The following is a 23,112-nucleotide window of genomic DNA, read 5'->3' as shown; positions in this document are numbered from 1 at the left end:
ACAACCCTAAAGGCTTACTGCTGAGCCAGGGACAGAGAGCCCATGAATATCAGATGCAGCCTGCAGCTCCTGGAGTCCTATCAGGACCATTTCACAAGCAAGCACTTAAAGATCCCTCCTCTTCCATTCAGCCACACTCCTCTCTAATGGCCTCTGTTAAAAACTCTCTGCCATAACAAGCCAGCCACTTTCATTATTGTCATTAACAGCTGTCAGCCACAGCCGGCATATGTGAGGAGTGACGGTCCATCGGGAGGGTAAAAAGCACTTCCTGTCTTTGGGAAGTCGCTGTATGAAGCTAACAAAATCCTTTAATTAAGGTTTCACCTGAAGTCACCTCCCCTGCTTACAGCGACGGTTTGGTTTAATGATCGTTTTGTTGGCATGGTCTTCACATAGCTAGTCTTACCCAGAAAAGAGCTCAGAAACAAACTCGGGTACTCTGGGATCAGGTGGAAGGAAGATGAATGTCTGGTCATGGTTACTGTGCCATCTGTTTTCATAAAATACTGCCGCTGACAGTGCTTTCAGTGTACAGTCCCAAAGCCAAAAGGCACCTTTTGCGTGCACATGATACGCCCCTGGACAACATCACTCAAGAGTACGGCATGATAGAATCTGCTGCGTTGTTGTTATTATATGCCGCCTGATGGCACCTGACACATCTGCCTTATATGCAGCACTTGAGAAAGCGGCTGGATGGAGCCTGTCACTTGGGCATGATACACCACAGAATAGCGCCAGGTTCTAACGCTGGCGGTAACAATGAAATACAATAAGTGCAAGGGCAACTATAGAGTGGATGGCAGGGGCTGTGGATGGGCCCAACTAACCCCGGACTTTCATGCAGGAGTCCAGTGTTTGCTTCCCGTCTGATTGTGATGTTTTTTTTCTACACCTTACCATTTGCGTCCTTTTCCCTAATCCAACCATCCTTGCAAGCATGTGTGTGTGTTGATGTTCTGCTGTTGGTTGTCATGAGCTTTTGTTGCCTACATAACATAACCACATGCTGCATCATCCCACCATCACAGTAGCAGCATCCCTGAACATATAGAGCAGACACAGAAGGATACCTAAAACACAATATGTAGACGCCGAAGTCCACTACAACATATGTTACAACATATGACGACTTGAGATGAAAACGTGTTGTTACTGTAATATTTACTGCATGTTATCATCTCAGACCATATGTACAGGTGCGACAGTGCATGTGAGCGTACATTTTTATGTTGCACCTTTGTGTAACAGTGTAATCCTTCAATAGTGAACTTACTGATACCCCTTTTCGACCAAATGAGCTCTGGTTCTTTAACCTGTTCAGTTCAGGATTTTAGAACTTTGGTGGTTTTTAATAAACCAGCCTGTGTTTTCACTAGTTTTTATGTGAAAATATTGTAATTAAGGATGTGTAATCAACGGAAGACGTTGCACAACATTGCGGATTACACTGATAACCTGCAAACTTTTGTTGTGTTTTTCAAGATGTTTGTTTTTAACCAAAAAACAAGCATGAACCAACTATTAGTGAGACCACTGCACGTTTTTTTCTTCTGAAGAGTAATTGACTTCTCTATTGTTACCTTCTCCATCCTCTCTTTTTAATGTGTAGAATATGACATGCCCACTGATGTCATAATGGTTCGCACTTCAGGTCGAGAAAAACCTGCTATTGTTTGGTTCCAGCTGAGAACCAACCTTTTGGGTTCTGAACCAAGCTTTTAATCGTTAAAATGCTCTGAACCATGTTCTGTATATAAAGATGGATGACATGTTCTTACTTACCCCCCGCTTTGCGAAAGTGAAGATAAAATATGCGGATATAGCTGCTACCATCTTGTGGTAATGTCGTCATTTGGAGTCACAGTCCAGAAAAAATCAACACAAAAATGACTGGTAGCCTAAAGACAAAATACATGATTAATATGCAAGATGCTTGCTATGATAAAATAACAACTTGATAAGATTCACGGTTTTTCTCCTGAAAGGTCTGTTTACCAAAACAAGTCCCTCAGGCTCCCAAAAACTGTCAGAACTCAGTCAGTGGGAAAAGTTACTTCAATAACACATAGAGACTCTGAGCACATTCCTTGTGGCTGCTCCTGGCTTCTTGTCAGGAACTGTTCAACAGCACCCACTGAATTGCCATTTTGTTAAATTTCAGTCATCCAGCTTGAATTTGTCATCGTGTTGGCCAATTGATTGTTGCAATGTCTTTTTCAGTTTTTTTTTAACAAGTTTAGTTAGTTATAACTGAAAAGCCTTTACGGGCTCTTATTCCTGTGCGATGACAACCTGTACAACTTTCAATTTCATTCACACTTTTCACCTTTTTTGAGACTTTTTTCTGTCACAGCGAGCTATGCAGACAGATGATACTGTCTTTATTATTCCTGCCTATGGTGCTCTTATTGGTCAGCTGATCCTCCAACCATCAACGAGCACGGTACCAGACCTGTCTCAATCACAAAAAGTTTGGAGATGTCCGTTTATTGAGACACAGAACCAAGTTACTCCTCAGCCTTAGGGGCCGCGCAGCTCTGCTGCTGCTCCCTCTTGCTGTTGCCAATGTTTTATTTGGGCTCAGGCACTTTGTGCTGAGTTGGGCTGAACAACTTGTTGTTTTGGAAGAGATTTTTTTTCTGCTGTGCAATCACATTTTGAGAGGCTTGGGATGCATGAAAAGTTCTTTAGTGACTGGACTCTACAGTGCCCCGAAATGGATCTTTTCTCTCATCCCTAAGAGCATATACATTCTTATTTCACTCAACAGGAACACCCCCATCTTTCATTTCATGTTTTAGTTTTCATTTTACAAACTCATGGTATAGTGCAAATTTGCTCTGATAACCATGAAATTTGATATATGCATTTCTCTCACCAGTCCATTTTGAAATGGATTTGTTTCATTGAGGTTTGATTTGAGTTTTACAATTTTAAGACCTTAAAGATAAAAAAAAGGTGGTTCAGGCATCCGATCAGGATGCCCCCTATTAGAGGATCAGGATACCTTCTGTTAGAGGTTTTTCGGACATGTTAGACTGACAGGAGGCCCCTGGGTAGACCCAGAACTCGAGCCACTGACAAACTGAGCTATTCTGACCAGAAAAAAAACAGCTATTGAATCATGAAAACCTGCTCCTTCCCCAGTAAAAACTCCCCTGCTGACCCAAATGCTGTCGGACCGGTCTCTAGCTGTCAGCTCTGTTCTCCCAGCAGTTTTTCTCCCTTTTTTTCTGCTGTTATCAACATGGCTGACATTGAGCTCTAGAGCTCTGCTGAAAGCTGCATGCCAGTTTGGCTACATGCAGCCAACCCTGACGGGACTGAGTTTTGACAGAGAGCAGGAAGAGATTGTTCCTCTTTGCATGAAACACAAACAACGAGAGCCAGGCCTGTTTGCATTGCAATTTCATCACATCAACCTCATTTAAATCAGTTAAGTTGGGGGAGAAATGGATCAGTGTCACTGACTGATTAATGAGTGGAGGAGGGAGATAGACATGGAATATTTTCCTGATAGTGATGTCTAAGTTGTAGCTGTAGAGATATTACAATTGGTCAGATTGACAAATCCTGCAATACCTTATTAACAAACCTTCATTGCCTTCCAAAATGGCCAAATAACCTTGACCTATGACCAATGACAACTGTAAAAAAACAGACTGCTTTAAATGAAAGTAATTCAATACATATCGAGCCTTCAATTAAGAATATTTTTGGATAATTGAGTTTCACAATCAAAATAAGGTTTATGGCCAAACAGGTTTTCACTTACAAGGAATTTGCCTTGGTATCAGGTGCATCCTGGACTCCACGCTCTCCCTCTACCCTCCCAGCCCCCAGACTCTGCTCATCACTCTCTGATACTGTAGCAGAGACCTTCCTGTCCGGACCACTACAAAGGACTCCTTTCAGGGTGTCCAACAAGGTCCTGGACAGGCTCCAGTATGCGCACAACTCAGCTTTCAGGGTTCTCACCCATACCAAGCCCTGGCAGCACATCACCCTACCCTCATTCAACTTCACTCAAATCAAATCAAATTCAAATCAAATCCTGCATCCAATACAAACTCCTCCTCCTTACCTACAAGCCCCTTCATGCCCTAGCCCCCCCAGTACCTGTCTGACTACCTCCAGACCCTATATAATCTTTGGTCCTCGGACACAGGAATGTTCTTCACCTACCACACCAGCCTGTAAACCTTTGGTGACAGAGCATTCAGTGTGGCAGCCTCCACCCTCTAGAACACCTCACCTGACAGATTCACAAAGCCCTATCTCTGGACATTTATAAAAAACTGCATTTGATCACTGAGGCTTATGCTCGCTCATCTCCAACAATCATTGCTATTATTATTTATGTTTCTGATTGTTCTTTATTTCATTTTCATTTTGTTTACTTAGATGTTTATTTTTGTTTCTTAATTCTGTAAAGTGGCTTTGGGTACATTGAAAGGGGCTATATAAATCCAAGTTATTATTTTTATACAGTAGATTTATATAGTGTCTGGAAAAATATAGAAATGTAAAACTTGGTTAGAGAGAAGAGAGGGGAGATGTGAAGCAACAAGGAGAAGACAGCAGAGGCAGAACAAAGAAAGGTATAACGGAGACGGGGAAAAATATGAACCATTGCAGCTGCTCTCTGTTTGATTCCACTGTTTTACTTAAAAAACTGGACCTTATAGTCTTTTTATTTATATATTTTTTTGTATTTTTATAATTTTAGTTTATTTTTTACCATTATTATAAATGCCCTTATAGTTAGTTTCATTTGGTTTTGAACTACTCATTAGGTAAAAGACACTATATTGTCAAATAAATCCTTATGTCAATTCAGTTCAAGTCAAGTCAGTATTATTTATAAAGCCCATTATCAGAAATCACAATTTGCCTCAGAGGGCTTTACAACATACGACATCCCCTCACATTGACTAAGGGAAAGTTCCCCCGAAAAAACCCTATAATAGGGGGAGGATGAATGGTAGAACCCTCAGAAAGAGCAACTGAGGAGGGATCCCTCTTCCAGGATGAACAGACAAAGCAATAGATGTCGTAAAGAATAAGAAAATGACAGTTTATGAAAATTATACATACGAGAGAGAGGAAGAGAGAGAGAAAGAGAGAGAGGAAGAGAGAGGGACACACAAAGATAGTAATAAACACAAAACCAACAAATGCAATCCATGACAGCATTCAACACTACATGCAAACACTGCAGCCCATGCTTGTGGCATTAACAGTTATATGTTTATTTATAGTGGAGGCATGACTAATAATAATGGCAGTAGTAGTTGGTGTCAAGTGGGATCACAGCATCAGTGCAACCATGACCCACTATCCAGGCAGAGCCACAGACAGGACCACAGCATCAGTGCAAGCACGACACAGGCGCAGCCACAAGATGCTAAACAGATTGATGAATATATAAATAAGGTTAGATTACCAAGTGGGCAAAGTGAGCCACTGCTCAGGGGCCACTCACCTGTTGGTTTTCTGTGGTGCAAAAACTTTGTCATCTAATTAACTACTAAAAAGAGGGAGGACCCTAAGGCAGCTCCTGCAAATTTACCCAATCTACTGAACCTTTCTCCTAGGTGGCAGTGAGGGGATGGAGCACCTATAGAGACACTGTGGAGACCAGGTTCACATCCTGGCTCCTGTATCCTGTAAGTGGATAGGTTTAGGTTGCTTAAACTTAGAAAGGTCTTGGGTTTATCAGGAGTGGGGAAAGATTGTGGTCTTGGTTCAGTATTGAAAAATACCTCTTTTCTCTCAATTCAAGTCAGACTTTTCTGTTTCTGTAAGTGCCCAATAACAAAGGCGAATGTTTTGCAGATGTGCCCAGTATGAATATTTTACAACTTTTCAGACACATTCTTTAAGAAAGTCCTAACAACTCTGTCATCAGACAAACGTTGGAATTAGTCAAATCTGCAAATGCCAGATTACATTCAATTTCACTACAATATCTGCTCATGACTACCACAGAATGTTTATTTTTTATTTACTTATTTTAAGTTCTTTTCACCTTTACAGACAGGACAGCTGTAGAAAGACAGGTATTCAGGGGCATAAAGGGCCGATGACTTGCAGCAAAGGGTAACTGGTTGGAATGGAACCCCAGCTGCTGCAAAGGTCCATTACAGATTTGCACAAAACTTAAGCGATATTTTCAAAATGTCGATAAAACACAATTGCGAGATGACTGTGTTTCCACTGAGTAATGTTATGCAACATCTCCTCTGCCGATAATATTCCAAGAGGCATTGTGATGAATGTTCAAAACATTAGCAGATGTATTTTTAACCGTCATTATTTCCAATCAAAGGCCAGTAGGTGTGTTAGGTGAGTGACAATGGAAAGGTGAGCCCCTTTTAAGTGGGAGCATCCATGCATGAGGGATTTCTGGGAAGCAATAGTCCACAATTTCACAGAGGAATTCTGGATTCAAAACTTCTGGATGATCCGCTCAACCGAGTTATGAGATTGTCCTCTTTTCTGCAGCCACAATCGCGCCCACATTCTCCTCTTCAGACTTTTTTTCTGACACACATAAATACCACTTAAACAAGGGTTTTAATTGTTAGCTTACCACAACAGTGGTGAAGATGGATGACACACACCAAGGATGTTTTGTTCGTGTGTATTGACATCCTTTGACTTGCATCATAGCTGTGATTTCACTGGGTGATGTAGTCAAACAGTCTGCATACATCAATCTTGATGTTATACCCAAGTTTATTAAGATGGATTTGTTGTATTAAGGTTACTATAGTTTAAGAATCTGAAAGTAATTTTGAATGCTTTTGAAGTTTTATGTTGGAGTTAAGTTAAAGGATGAAATTTATATCTGTAAACATGTATGTCATTTAATGTCTGGGCACTTATTTACAAGCTTTGAAGAGCTTATCAGGGTGTCCCATTTCACACATCTTATTTTACTTGAAATCGTGTTTGTATCTTTATTTTTATCGACTCTGTGAATAAACTGTGAATGAATGAATGAATGAAAGATCCATGTTGCAGAATGTAGCTGCACTAAACTTATAAGATTGCAAAAAATCTCACAGTCTGCAGGAGGCTCACGCTCCTGGATGTCTGGGGTCTGTGCAGCTCCTTCAGCTCTCTCTGCTGCCTTTCTTTTGCTGTTTGAGTGGCTCCTCAGTTCTGCTTCAATTAGGTGGTTTAAGCACTTATTTTGAAAGTGGTGGGGCATTCTGGGACATGTAGTGTCTGCTACAGTGGCCATTTTGTGATGTTACTGCCAGTCCTGTATGGGAACGTAGCCCCCCTCAGCTACCACAAATGAAGTGACATCCAGCAGATCGGAGCAGAGAAGTGTTCAGGATAAGGGATGCTGGCCAGCTTCAGGTGCTCTGTGCATGATGTGCACAGGTAACATATGATGGGGCTAAATACAGCTGCACAGCTCACTTTAGCTGTATATGAACAAATCATGACTTGTACAGTTTATAGTACATAATTGACTTGAAGAAAGGGAACCGAATTAGACGAGTGAACTCTTCTAAGCTCTTTAAAGGTATTCATTGAACACCAGCAGCTCTGCTTTTACCCACTTCATCATGAGTGCTCCATCTTACAAAATTAGAATATTATTTATGAAGCCAGAATCACTTATTAGCTCTGCTCAAAGTGTTACTCAAATTTACTGAGGGGGCAGAAACTCAGAATGGATAAGGAGGCGTAATAGCACCATGTCGTCCTGCCAGTTTCATGTCCATGGAAACTGGTTTAACAAGTTGTGTGTGCTGAGCTGTCTGCTCTGAAGTCACAGCAAATGACAGCACGGTTTGTTGATAGAAATGAGCCAGAGCTGAGGGATGTGGGAGGCACGGATACACGCCTCCCTCCTCTAGTAGCATGGATAATCCCAGTGAGATGGCGAAATAGATAGGAGGAGGCACGGAGATACATATCAACCCACCCGAGAAAATGAGAGTCAGTCAGGTAAAGAGCTGTGCCTAGAAACCGAAATAGGATGGAGCAGAGAGAGATAGACATCACGCTGCAGCGCCACATACACCACGAGAGCAGCAGACAAGAAAGAACCAAAATAAATGAGAATGAAGCGAGAGGGATCGGTGTCAGCCCGTCACTGTGCTGATACATTATTAAAGATACACACACACACACACACACACACACACACACACACACACACACACGCACACACACACACACACACACTCAGGGACAAAATGGAAGGCATCACCACTCTCAGGAGGAGTCAGTAATGAAGAAATGTGTAAATGTGGGAGTGTGTGGGGGAGCGGCAGAGCATGATTCACTGTGGCTCAATAAGATCTCTCTGCTAAATTAAAAGATTGTATTGACATTGTGAAGTCAACAATAAAGGAACTGAATAGATAAAAATATGAAAAAAAGCTGATTTGTGCCAACAAATGCATGGAAACCTAACCACAGCTGTTATCTGCTGACTGTGGAATCAGCTTTTTCATTTGAGAATGTCCCACATTTCTGCAAACAGATTAGTAGCATACGTCATAATGTGAATGAATAAGCTGAACAGTGTTTGGAAAATGACTTAGTGGATGTAATATATTTAAACTACGGCTGTCAAATGATTTATTTTTGTAATGGCTGAATTTCAATAGTGAATCGTTAATTGTCACATTTTTTATTGCATGTTTGGAAGTTCCATTATTTTGCATTTCAATGTGCATATTGACAATTTAAAGCAATTCTTTCCAGATTGTCCTGATTGGGAATCAAATGACAGCATTATCACAGGAGTTCCAGTTTAATTGCGCTCTCTGATTCACACAGCTCCTGTATGTGTGAAGCTGTTGTTCCACCCGAGACAGTAATACATATGACTAGTTCTAGTCACAACATGCAAACCTGAGGATGCCCCTCACACCAGAGTCTTCCACCATGACTGATCTGCAGTCAGTTTAGCTTTTTACAGCGCTTTAGTTAACTTTAGATTCATCCACAGCTCTGTGGAGATTCTTTGGCAATGCGATTACCTGCAGACATCAGTCTGATTAGTTGCACCTGTGTGCTCAGCTCGTAGGTGGGAACAATCTCAGGACTGTTTAGGGACCCCAGTATGCAGAAATATTCAAATACAAATAGGCAAAAACAACACATTTATACTGCATGCAACAATCTGCATGGGACCAGAATAACATCATTGCCAGAGCGTGACTGAGAGCTGGCATCAAGGAGGCTAAGAGGAGACACCAGCAGAGACTGGAGAGAGACCTCAACAGCAACAGCACTAGATATGTGGCAGGCAATTCAAAATGTCACAGGCTACGAAAGCAGGAGTTCTCCCATCATATGTGAGACCACGCTGCCGGACGTGCTGAACACATTTTACGCTTGTTTTGACCTTCTTAATAAGGACTCAGCTGTGAAAGTCTACTCCAGAGGACCGGCCACTCTCAGTGGCTACAGCAGATGTGAGAAAACTCCTGATGAGAATGAATATAAACAAGTCCACAGGACCAGACAACATTCCAGGACAAGTACTAAAAACTTGTGCTGATCAGCTTGTTAATGTTATAACTGACATTATTAACATCTATCTCTCACAAACGACTGTTCCCTCCTGCCTCAAGACAACCATCATCGTTCCTGTATCCAAAAAGGCTGCTGTGTCTAGTCTTAATGACTACCGCCCTGTGGCTCTTACCCCCATCCTGATGAAGTGTTTTGAGAAACTGGTTCTCCAGCACATCAAAGACAACATCCCTGCCAATCTGCACCCCCACCAGTATGCTTTCAGAGCCAACAGATCCACAGAGGACGCCATATCTGCTGCTCTTCACTCAGTCTTCACTCACCTGGAGAATCAGAACAGCTACATCAGGATGCTGTTTGCTGACTTCACTCAGCATTCAACACAATCTCTCCCATGAAACTTAACACTCTGGGCTTCAGTACAACACTCTGCAACTGGATACTGGACTTCCTTACATGCAGACCCTAGAGGGTTAGGATTGGCAGTCTCACCTCCTCTACATTAGTGCTCAACACTGGAGCCCCCCAGGGCTGTGTGCTCAGCCCCCTCATGTTCACACTGTACATCCATGACCTCATTCCTAGACATCACGAGAACTCTATTGTTAAGTATGCGGACGGCACCACCATCATCAGCTGTATTACAAACAACGATGAGAGTTCATACCGGGAGGAAATCAACAATCTTGTAGAGTGGTGCACAGAGAACAACCTACTGCTCAATGTCAGTAAAACCAAGGAGCTGATTTTAGAAAGAAGGCAAAGACATACAATCCTGTCTACATCAGTGGCGCTGATGTGGAGCAGGTGAACAGCTATAGGTTCCTTTACTATTAATTACTACTACTAAATAATTACTATCACTGAGAACCTATTATGGTCATCGCGCATCACCACCCAGGTTAGAAAAGACAGAAAAAGCTCTACTTTTTACGTAAACTTAGGAGGGCTTAATTCCAGAGCAAGATCCTGGTTAACTTTTACAGAGGAGCAATAGAAAGCATACAGACTGGAAACATCTCAAACTGACATGGTTCGTGCACAGCCCGGGATAGGAAGGCTCTACAGCGGGTGATAAAAACTGCCCAGAACATCACTGGTTCCCATCTACAGATCATCAGTGACCTCGCTGAAGTGAGGTGTCTGCACAGAGCCCAAAGGATACTGAAAGACAGCCACCACCTCAGTAACAGTCTGTTCACCCTGCTGCCATCTGGAAAAAGATTCAGAAGTATCTGCTGCAGAACCAACAGACTACAGAGCAGCTTATTTCCCCAGGCTGTGAGACTCCTCAACTCCTCCTTTCTACACCAAAAGATTTTGCAGGATTTAAAATCAACTTTAATTTCATTTTTTCTTAAACCACATTTAAGAAAATGCCAATACAGTTACCCTGTACCTTGTACCTTGTAAAGTGAGCATGTCTGTAAAGGGGAGACTCATGAGCACCAAGAGATTGTTCAGATATCTTGAGGTCAGAGGTCAAGGTTCCTCAGGGAAATGGTCATGCAGTTTTTCCTTGTCAAAATTTAGCCTAACTTTGGAGCATTATTTAGTCACCTTCCTGACAAGATAGTTTCCTGTGTTACCAGTATCATCACTCTCGCTTTTAAATCTCAGCCCAGTACAGCCTCTGAAAGACAGGAATGTTAGCCAGGGTCGCCCTTGATTAATGCGATTAAAAACATTTACATGTAATTTACAAACTTTAATCACATCTTGATTTACGTGTTTAGGCTTACAGACTTGATTAAAACTCATGTTAGTTATTAAAGCAGATATAAGGATTTTTTTCTCTCTTTTTTTAGCACATTCACCTTGGAAACTGTTGTGACAAATAATACACATACTAATCATAATACGTCATGTAGTCACACAAAAGAACTAATAATACTAACACTAAAAATATTAATACCAGTAGATGAAGATGCATGCGTTGGGAGAACTGGACCTGTAATTTTTTTTGTTTCATCTGATAGCCTCACCAATTCTGGGTACTCCAAAATATTGGTATCAGCCTTAAAAAATACAAATTCTGTAAACAATATATTGCCTATAATATATTTTTAAATAGTTAGATTACATTAATAAAATAATTTGATGGTCTTACATAGCTGTCTGCTGCTTGGCAGCCATCTGACCTTGATGTCACGCCATGTACCTTCCCTTCCCCTCATCCTCCTGATGAGAAACTCAACTCATATGCTGGTACATGTGATCTGAACTATGTCATACATGTGAAATATACAAATGTAGCATATCTATGGTGAGCATACACAAATAATGCAAACATTTTGTTCTGGCAACTAGGCTGAAGGGCAACAGGTTGGATACACAGTGCGAGTAGAGGGAGATTAATAGACATTTTTCACAGCACACATTTAGACCTGTCACTGCAGGGAAAGTTAACGATGACTCAGTTCCTTCATTAAGCCATGTCAGTGCGCATGTATGATACCAGAACCTTTGAGCTAGATCACCTAAATGGAATGTGGTCAACTTTTAGGTTATCTAATAGGCTTGGGCAGTATCACAGTATTTCAGTATACCAGGGTATTTACAAATCCTGAAGGTATGCTTTTTAACTGTCATAAATACAGGCTCTCCTCTTTCTATTTAACTCATTGTATGTAGTGCACAGCATGCACCAGAGCTCAGTCTCCACTCTCTACTGGTGAACAGGCAGCTGATCTGAAAGACACAGCAACACCTAGTGCTAGAGGGAGAAGTTATAGGACTGTAAGCAGCCAGCGGGCAGCAGGCAGAGAGAGCATGGGTAATAACGGCATGTTTTTTACATCTAACCGGAGCCATGATTGTTAGAACAGTGGATTTACCAACTAGAGTACTAACAAGAGTAACCAAGATGGTTTGGTTGAGTTTTATTTTGTTTCTGTCGAGTTTGAATGATGTGTGTTTTATGATGAGTTAAAGGACCTTTTTGCAATTACCAGCCACCCAGTCCAACTGAATGGGGGCAGTAGTCTACCCTTTAAATGACCTATTTGTATTTGTATCAAAGTTTCCTAACTTTTATTCTTGCCTTATCTCATAACAGTTATGCCAGGTGGTTACAATAAGGTGAACTGGTCAACCTTACACAGTCATCAGTCATAAATAAAGGCAACTTATAACTGACAGCAGAGCAAGAATACAGCTGGTCAGAATAAGGCTGCTGTGTTTTGATCTTCATGTGTGACGTTTGTGTAGCGTTTACTTTATAGCTCACTGAGCTCAGTTTTAGCAACACCACAGTGACACGAAAACAGTCACATCACGCCATCTGAAAAGTTTATGGTGAACTGTCAGCCCACAGTTTGTTTTGTCATTAGTTACACTAAAGATAGGTTTCATCAAATAGTCAACGTTAGATGTTACTTACCAGTCTAAAAGAAATGTTTCAAGTTCAGCATCAAACCACATGTTTTTACTCTCCAAAAGCTGTTTCCAGTTTTAAAAAGCCACACCAGTATTTACTCTAGTTTTGCTTCTTCTTACATCGCTTCTTCTCTTTGCTGCGGAGCATTGCTTCTCTCCAGGAGCTGCTTGTGATGGGGAGAATGGCCGTTTTCCTGGAGCTTCTGCCTTTGCTGTGTTTCTCACACACTAACTAACTAATTCACTTCATCGTAGGTTTTATACTGTATCCAGCTCTACTACAGTGACTCACTAGAGGCTGCAGTGACTCACTATGGCCTCCCAGGCCAGGGTGTATCATTACAGAAGGGACAGCCCTTCCCTTGCTGCTTAGCAGTGGATTTCTAGCAGTGCATGGCAATCCATAGGCTTCTTTGGACATAATGTCAAAGGGGTTACTTCACACTGTTGATAGGGATAGTTCATTCTTTGAATTTTGAAACTAAAATTATGTCCAGATCTTGCAAAATGCACCTTTAACAAGAAAAATTAAGCCCTGTCAGTCTTCTGTGACTGAGAGGAAGTTGAATTCAAAAGGTGTGCAGTTGTATTTCTCTGTTTAATAAGGAAAATATGTGTGAGAATATGGGGTGGCTGTTAGTGTTGGGCACTTATACCTTCATATATCGAATATGAAATTTTACATGCTGCTGCTGCTGTGAAAAAGCTGTACTTTTTGCATTTGGTCCCTGTAGACTGTTAATCTGACCCTGGTCCCTGTGTGATTGAATAAAATGAATCAGTGAGATTCAGTGTAAATCTCTAGCCTCCCATTATGGTTTAATTAGGCTTTTCCATGCTGGCAAAAAATACAGTTGGTCCAGAAGAATTGTAATTGCAGTTGTTTAAATTGTGAATGTGAAATAATATTAACAGAGTAATGCATGAACCTATAGGCAAGGGAAGTGTGTGTGCAACTTAAACCAAAAGTCCACAATCTGATTTATATATAAAAAATCTAGGAAATCCATTGCTTTGAAAAATGTAAGTACCTAAAACGATTTGTCTCAATTTATGTTTACTTTATACCTGAGGGTTATGTTTACTTAAAATTTAGTTATATTTACTTAACATTATGAAGTTGTTGCAACTTAAAAATGACAAGTTTGATTAAATCAATCTTTTTAAGTTTCAGCAACTTCAGTAAACCAAGTGTACTGTGCCTTATATTTGTGTTCTGCTGATCGCAAACTACACTGTAAAACCGTACAAGTAGATCTTACTTAAAATAATCTTGGAAACTGATTGCCTTGAGAAAGTGAAATAGATATAATTTAAGACTAAAATAATATTAATCTTGATTTAAGTGTTTACTTGAAATGTAGCCGTGTTTACTAAATTTGTGAAATTGTTGCAAATTAAAAATGACAGGAAAAATTACATTATTCTTTCTAAGTTTTAGCAACTTTAGTAGACCAAGTTAGTCTGACTTAACCAGAACATGACGAAGAGGATTTAGCCAATGATGCAGTTAGGAGATCTGTGAGTTCTGATTTGTTAACATGTTTAAGAAAATACTATTATGATTATGTAGTTTGTAGCAAGTAGAATACAGATTTATAGCTCAATGAACTTGGTTTACTGAAGTCACTAAAACTTAGGATTGGTTTGATTAAACTTGTCATTTTAAAACGTTCATTTTTGCAACAACTTCACAAAATTGAGAAAAGATAACTAAATTTTAAGTAAACTAACAATTAGATATGAAGTTCGGATAATTTAAGATTAATAGTTAAATTTACTTACAGTTTTCAAGGCAATCAGTTTCCAAGATGATTTCAAGTTAGATCAACTTGCCATATTTTACGGTGTAGTCAGTCATATTTGTATGTAACTTCATCATTGGCTAACTCCTCTTTGTCATCAACAAGTTAAATCAGACTTATTTGGATTACTGAAGTTTCTATCACTTAGAAAGAGCAAGCTAATATCATGTCATTTTTATTTTGCAAAATTAAACAAATACAACTATTTAAATAAATGTAACAATTACATATAAAGTAAACAGAAATTAAGATTGGAAGTTATTATGATCTAGTTAAATTAGGATTAATAGTTATAGTCATTCTTAGGGCGCAATCAATCAATTTGTCGGATTTTGCAATGCAAGGTCAGTTACTTTGACTCCTAATTCCCATTTGTCCGTGTGGGATGGTGGTGTAGAGGAGGATGGAGAGACGGCAGTAAGGGTAGGGGGAGAGGGGAGAGGAGAGAGGGAGGCTTGTTGTCGGAGGAGCGGGGGGAGGAAAGATAAATGAGCGGGGCCCTGTTAAGGGATTGCAAATTCAAAGTGGTTTGTGAAAGAGAGAGACCGAACATCCCTCCTCCCTCCTCGCTCCTTCCCCCCCCTCTCTCTCTCTCTCTCTTTCTCTCTCACACACGCTGCTGCAGTCCGACACAATCTCGCGCATAAACCTGCAAGCTCACACCGCTCCCGTCACTCTCCAGAGGGGCTGACCGCATTCCAGCAACGACTGTTTCATCTTCACATCGACCTTGCGTCCTAATTCTCTCCTCGTAGACTCCGCTGGATGACTGCAGGCGGATATTTGTCGTTTTTTGCGGTGTTCTCCTGCAGCCTGCATTGAGCGTTATAGCGAGCCTTTCGACGGGAGAGCTGTTAGTATGTAGGCGGGTTGATGAGGAAGGGCAGATAAATGACGCGAGGATCCGGACACAGTGGAACTCTGTAGATTTTCCATCAGGAGAAAAAGGGACGATCAGTTTTCAGCGTGAGAACATCACGGAGCCTCCGCAAGTTTAGTTTCAGCACCTTGGGACAGCGGCACGAACTAAAAGCCTGATTTAATCCCAAATCTCGCCTTGATTTTCAAGTTAGGCTGCAAACAGCAACTCCTATCTGTGTTTGTCACTAAACTTATTTTCTGCTCTTTATTGATTGCATTAAGTAAATTGCACGAGGATCAGTTGCATGATAGAGAGGAGATCGTCTCCACAGTGCTGTTTAGTTGGAGAATTATTTTGTAATAATTGATTCTGTTTTTGCTACAAAAGAAACAGTCAAACTAGAACTGAGCTCTAAATTCTAAATACGCTCTGATCTCTGAGGAGCATCAGCAGCACATGGGACTTGATTCGTCTTGACCCACGCACAGTCACCCGTGCACACTCACCGACCGAGCCTTCAGCATCCAAGAGAGATGTCTCGGCTCTGCCAAAGCCTCCTCCGAAGGTCCGTCCTCCGCTCCTCTCTGACTCTCACCCTCACTGTGCTCCTCTCCTGCTCCTGCCCGGCTCTAGGCAAGAAGAAGCTCTACATCGGAGCCCTGTTTCCCATGAGTGGAGGCTGGCCCGGAGGACAAGCCTGTCTCCCCGCCGCTCAGATGGCTCTGGACCTGGTGAATAAGAGGACCGACATCCTGCCGGACTACGAGCTAGAGCTGATCTACTATGACAGCATGGTGAGTGCCTTCCACACTGAGAGCTACTACACAGTCTTTGTCACTCACGGTATACATTCAGCTCTCTCCATCTTTGACTGAATTGTATGTTGATCAGAATCAGAATTGGCTGGATTTGTCACACGTGGCTGCACGAGGTGAAGCAGTTATTCAACTACACAACACAACACAAGGGAAGACACTAGTTTCCTGTAGATTATGCAACGTTCATACAATCATCAGCATCAACCGTTCAATACATGTCTGTATAAACTAACGGCAGCGGTTACATGAGCAGTCATGATCTTTTGGGTTGTGCAAATGAAAACATTCAAATAAGGCACCTGTTGTATGTTGAAAAAATATTTTTTTCTATGGTTACCAAATCAATCTATATTCTTTATGGATCAGTTAAAACCATTAACCCTTTGGGAAGAAGGCAATAATAAACTTGGGAAATGACCCAAAATTAGTGAGAAATGATTTTTAAAAAGTACAAGAAAATAATGTAAAAATACCACCAAAAAAAAGAAAGTCAAAGGTCAATGAGAAAATGACCTGAAAAAGTATTTAAAATAATAACAATTCTGCAACAAGAATTTAATTATATATTTATGATCATTATAGTATACTTTTCTGGGTATTTTCCCCAGCTTTTTGTATTATATGTATATTTCTGTTTCAATCATTTATTATCTAATCATTTATTATACAATTTAATCCATCAATTATTTAATTCATTTTTTATATACAATTCTCTACATTTCTTACCAGGTTGCACATTGCCTTTTTCTCCATACTTTCATAAGAAACCAAACCAATGTACTTAAGATTCAAAGGTTTAAACACTTACAGGACTACTACTACTAGGAATCTGAACGCAGCACAAGAAAAGTGATGTCAGTCCCGATTTCAAAGGGTAAATACAAACAACCTCTGGGTTGCCAGGTTGTGTAAACTCCCTTCTACTGGTTAGATCATTTGACCAGTAAAGTCCCGTAAAGTGCTGCAGACAGTTTTGGCCCAAATTCATGCATTAACAAGTTAATAACACACAGCTGCAGACGTCTTATTAAAACCCGTCATTAAAGAGTAACTATCGTTTATAACAGACTTGAAGGCTAATTAGAAAGTGAGACCCACATGCAATTGTTAATGAATTATCAACATTTCTAATACATTCAGTAGCTGATTTAAGGAGGGACAAGGAGGGCGTTGTAGAAAATGATTACATGTGAAAGTATTTAGATGTAATGTTCATTAGTATGCTATGTCCCTTTTAAATAAACATTACATACACAAATTAGACTCACTGACTCCAGGGTGTCTGAATGTTAAGACCAGATGTTTAGAACACAATGATGTCATTTTTGAAGCGTGCCGTCTGTCCTGTTATTCACTAGGTTCAGAGTGAAGGACTCGGAGATCCTCAAAAATTTCCAAACTGACCAAACGTGAAGTGAATCATACATCTTCATACAATTATTCATGACTTCATTGACATACTTTCATGTACACAACAAGACAGGGGATAAAGGCGGACAATTTCCCGTGTTAACGAGAAATAACGAAACACCCAGACCTGTAACCGATAAATTACTGAGAATGGTTCAATTTCACTGACGGTTTCTCTTTGAACCAGAGCAGCATTTGAAGCAGCACTTTGGCCAACGAGGAAACTCTCAGGCTAACTGCACACTTTAAATCATCTCATGTGATGCTACTCAGCCAATCAAATCTATGCCTTCTGATAAGCACTGAGTGAGATACACACACAGGGGAGAGACTCGATATGAGAGACAACATTCAAGGAAATAAGAGAGTCAGAGAAAATTTATTTCACATGGTGTGTTCTGAAGAAAGAAGAGTAGACAGTGAAAACAAACACAAGAGGAGACAAAGCACAGAGCATTTTGGAGCAAACAAAGCCACTCAAAGTGGAACTGAGGGCAAAAAAACTACAATATAGTATATGGCACTGAATCAATGACTTTGTTAGAAGCTGAAAGTCAACTGTTAGAATATTACTTGAGCAGAAGTCTTCAAGCATCTGATATTCACCATACTCAAGTATCAAAAGTAATTGTATTATATTAAATACACTAAAGTATTGAAAGTAAAAGTGCAAGTAAATGCTGGAAATAAATAAGCAAGCAGTTTGCATTCTGAGAATGATTTAATTTCCTTTCATTTATTAGGATTCTGATTATTGATCATGACATTATGTCTGTAACATGCACACCATCTTAAAAATGGAGCCTATAATATAGTTACAGAAAAACAAGGTCTTTTTTTCTCACAACTAAAAGAACTCAGATCCAGTTTTTCCTTCCCTCCCATTCCTTCATTTGTCTGTCCCTATTTTGTAGTAAGTAACTGAAATGCTCAGGGGAAATGTAATAGACTTAAAGTGAAAGTTGAAAGAAATATAAAAGCTCAAGTAATGTACAAAGCCTCCCAAAATACATGAGTACTATACTAAATTATTATTACTTTGTTTTATTACACCACTGGTAGGGTCCACAAAGTAAAGGATCACACCTGCAGATTAGACTTTGGCAACCTGGCAACCCAACATATGTCCTTTTTTATTGATAATTGCCTTCTTCCATATATTTAAATGAAGCTAAGCTAATTTGCTCAGATTTTAAAGGGTCAATGATCCATAACTGATCTCAAAGAAATTAGTGATTTATTTACAACCGATGAAACAATTAGTTACAACAAAAGGTACAGAAAGAGCTAACCTTAGAACTTTTGTGAAAATGACATCGTTGGCTAGCTTGCATTCTGTGAGCTGAGAGCATGCAGTAGACTGCACCTCCTCATGAACTCATCATATTCATATCAGCCTGTGTGACTGCAGCTGTTTTATTTATATCTCCGCACTGTGATTACATTTGCACATCATGTTGGGCCATCATTAGGATAATTGGCAGTCCTCTGTGTATTGTATGCTTTTAAAACAGCATTCAGGTCATAAAATGGGTCGCAGCCCCAGAGAAATGTTCTACCTGCTGTATAGTGGCATAACAACTGCATGTGTGTGTGCTTGTTTAAGATTGTCGTTATACAGCCTCCACACATTCCTATAGTACCACGCTCTCTGCCAATGGCTTCCTGCCTGCTCACCCTAGAAACTTTCCTGTTCATCTATTTCTGTTGTCAAAACTAGATGTTCATGCAAAAACAGTTAGAAATAATAAATACATTGAAGTAGAAGAGTCCAGAAATAATAATCATAATAATACAATGTATTTATGTAGCGCCTTTCAAGGATTCAAGGTCGCTTTACAAAAATAGAAAAGGGTGGGGGCACCGCTAAAATAAAAAGCAAAAGCCAAACAGTGACCAAATGTTTTAAGTGACTTCACGTAATCCAAGTCCTCAGGCTCAGACATTACATTTACTCTCAAAAACTCAAAGAACACTGTCATACATGTGATTTTCTCCTGTTCACTTTATCCAAATTCTGCAAAACAAATCACTACCTCAAACACCAAATGGCACTTTCCAGTATTAACAAAAATAGAAAAGAAAAAGATAAGCAAGTAGTGGAATAAAAAAAAGCCCAAGGTAACAGAAAAAGAGTCATGAATCTATGGAGTATCCTATGGAGTTCATCACTATTGTGTTATCAGACGCCAAGTGGATTTGAATTTCTCTGGATGTCCTTGCGATGAAAACTTGATTTTATTTCCTGTTTTAGAAAAAACACTCGATTCCTCAACCATATAGAGGGCTTTTAGGGGTTCGATGACTTCTTTTCCTTTAATATTCGCCTTCATGCCAAAAGAATTTTGAAAGCAATTATGTGTTTGTTTTTATGCCTCCACACCGGCAAGCATAATATTTTTGGGTTCTCCATCTGTATGTAAGCCCATTCTTGTGAAAGTGATATCTCAAGAATGCATTCAGAGAATTTCTTAATATTTAGAGCAGAGACTCACTTGGACTCAAGGTTAGACTGATTAGAATCTGGTGGTCAAAGGTTAAAGGTCAAAGTCACAATGACCTCATAAAACATGTTTTGGCCATGACTCAAATTCATATGCTCGAATCCCACAAATGCCCATTAGAGTATAATATATAATGAAGTTCTTATATTTTATATCCAAGAGGTCAGAGGTAAACTGTGACATCCTAATGTTCTGCAGAAGCACTTTTCTGTCCATTACTCAACATGATAATTCAGGGTCAGAAGGAGAGACTTTTGGTCTAATACTGATTTGGTGACACTAATCTGTAAACTGCTGATTGCAGAGCTCTTCTGAGCTGCCGGGGGAAGATGCGTGTGAAGCATCCATGTTTTCGCTGACATGGATATGAACTATAAGAGTAACTTGACTGGCAGTAATTCTAATTTTAGTTTGATCGTTGTCACCCTGAACACCAAAGATGCACATCCAGGTGTTGGGTCGAAGGTTTAGACTGATCTGATTAGACTCTGATAAAACTTTTTAATATTGTATTCCTGTAATTTGTCAGTTTTGGGCACATAATTAAAGCAGAGTTAGGGAGGTTAGGTGGAGGCAATAAATGTCACTTTGGTTAGGTTTAGGTAAAGACACATGGTAAGGAAGTGCCTTAAAATGACCCAAAGTTCACAGGGTTCTGAATACATGTCTCTGGGGAAAAGTCCTAATTTTTAAACCCATCCACCATTCCAACATGCCTCTTTACAAGATTGCTCAGGGCTTCTTCTTTTTTTTTTACTATCATTATTGCACTGGTCTCATTACCAAAATACATGGGATATGTACAAATTTGGATAAATCACTTTTCGTATGAAAACTTGTGAACAGTGTGTGAGAACAGCCTGCAACTCACATCAAAACTATCTGGATTAGTGTCACTACAGGCAAGAGGGAAAATCTTTATTCTTGATTTGGGATGCACTGTCCCTTTATTGTCAAAAATGTTTGTACAATATTTTTCTCAGACTCAACCTCAAACAAGTTACATTTAAAGCTATGCATTGCAACTATTGCCTTCCTTTGCTGAATGTATTTTAGAGTAATTGTTTATTTCAGTCTGGATCTTGTTCACCAACAACCTTTTTTCTAGTTCAGCACGTCCACTGCAGAAACCACTGAATCTACAAATGACATGACTGTTACATCAGTTAAAACAGTTTGCATCCTGAATGTCATGATGTTAATTTTAGGCTACCACATGGAAAAGTTTCTACCCTCACATATTTAGAAAAGGAATCCAAATCTAGATAGAGATCTCTCAGGTGTATACAACAGTGGCACAATGACATGTTTTACACACGCACAACTCTTACCCAACTACTGTCGACCTCTTTTCAGATTACAACTTTAAGCTAAAGTAGCAGACGCTGCTGAACAGGGCCCTGCACCTTCTTGTGCGTTGGGGTGCTTAGTTAGATGTACTTTCCTGTTGGGAATTTATAGAGTTTCCCAGGGAGGTCATTTTTCTGCAGGCTGACAAACAAGTTAGTGGCCCTGGTTCCCTCATCAAAAAAGCCTATAGGATTTTCAGTGGATTTTGAATCATTGCAGAAAATTGGCTCAGTGGTAAACAAACAATTATGATACTCAAACATTTTTTTCATGAAAATGATCGACACAAATTGAACACCATTTTCAGGATTTTTGAAGCCTAAATGTAATTGCCAGAAGTAAATATGCAAAAGCTAAGCATAAACAAACTGCACCATGGTCACGTAACAAAACGTCGCCAGCACTATGAGGCCATAAAGCCGTGCAGCTTGGTGGTATAACGATCTGTAGGTCCACTTTTTAGCAACTGTCGTTTTTAAAGAAGCGTTAAAGCTTCAGAGTTTGTGAGAGGGGCATTTACTCATGTATTTTATGTCACAGAATAAAACATTAAAGTCTCTTAAAGCAATACTTCACCGATTTTCAACCAGCTTTGTATCAATAAAAATGTGGGTAGCATGTGTGGATGAACTTTCCTGCATCCGCCTGTGCCTAGATATCCCTCCTCAGCTCCCAACAAATACTGCCAAATGACTTAATTAACGCTGGCTCTGCTCTTGAGGCTCAAACTACAGGCTGTACTTCTGCATAATCTTATTGCCCGCCAACCGCCACCAACTATGCCACCGCCTTCACTAATGCAAAGAGTTTGCAGCAGTTCAAGACCCCTCTTTCTGTCTCTTCAACACGGACCAAAATCGGATCAGTCAAACTAGGCAGTGCTGATCAAAAATAAATCAAGATTATGGAACTGCACTGCATTTTTCTATCCTAAAATGTTTTCAGAAACATATTATCAATGCCCTCTCACTGTGATGGTGACAGTTTGTGAACAGGAAGTGGGTGCCATACTGCTTTCTGCCCAGTGAAAATGGAGGCTGAGAAAACAGAGATCAAACAGTAAAACTAAGCAGTGCTGATCAAATATAAACCAAGATTCTATGACTGAGTTGCATAATTTTCACCACAGATGTTTTCAGAAACATGTTTTAACTCACCGTTTAACTATAAAACAAGATCCAGCCGGCTGCCTTTGTGTTGCACAAACCATTCCACATTGCCTCAGGCACATAGCACTCTGGTAGTTGTAGGCTTTCTGCCTTTCGAGCCAAAGCATCCTTTTTCTCTGTTTTATCTGCTCATGTTTCAAAAGTATTAGTGCCTTTTTGCTGCAGAGGCAGACGAGTGTAATATGAGGGCCTTCTTTTTATTAGTGAAATACTTATTTTTAAACTTGTGTTAACCACAAACCTTATTACAGGCGTCAAACCAAAAACCCATTAAAAAAACAAGAACAAAAACTCAAT

At 40.0% G+C, this 23,112-nt stretch overlaps 1 protein-coding gene across 3 annotated transcripts in view; it reads left to right on the top strand.

The window, feature by feature from the left end:
• The first annotated feature begins 15,410 nt into the window (after nucleotides 1-15,410).
• The window catches only part of LOC121957600 (gamma-aminobutyric acid type B receptor subunit 1-like), a 102,839-nt gene continuing 95,137 nt past the window's right edge, over nucleotides 15,411-23,112 (top strand). For all 3 annotated transcript variants that reach the window (XM_042506256.1, XM_042506255.1, XM_042506254.1), the window contains exon 1: nucleotides 15,411-16,358. In XM_042506256.1, the coding sequence (XP_042362190.1) occupies nucleotides 16,098-16,358 (261 nt within the window). In that variant the 5' untranslated portion in view covers nucleotides 15,411-16,097. The remainder of the gene's footprint in view (nucleotides 16,359-23,112) is intronic.

Source organism: Plectropomus leopardus, chromosome 18 (assembly GCF_008729295.1).
Source record: "Plectropomus leopardus isolate mb chromosome 18, YSFRI_Pleo_2.0, whole genome shotgun sequence".
NCBI lineage: Eukaryota > Metazoa > Chordata > Actinopteri > Perciformes > Serranidae > Plectropomus > Plectropomus leopardus.
This window is presented reverse-complemented; position numbering and strand designations above follow the sequence as displayed.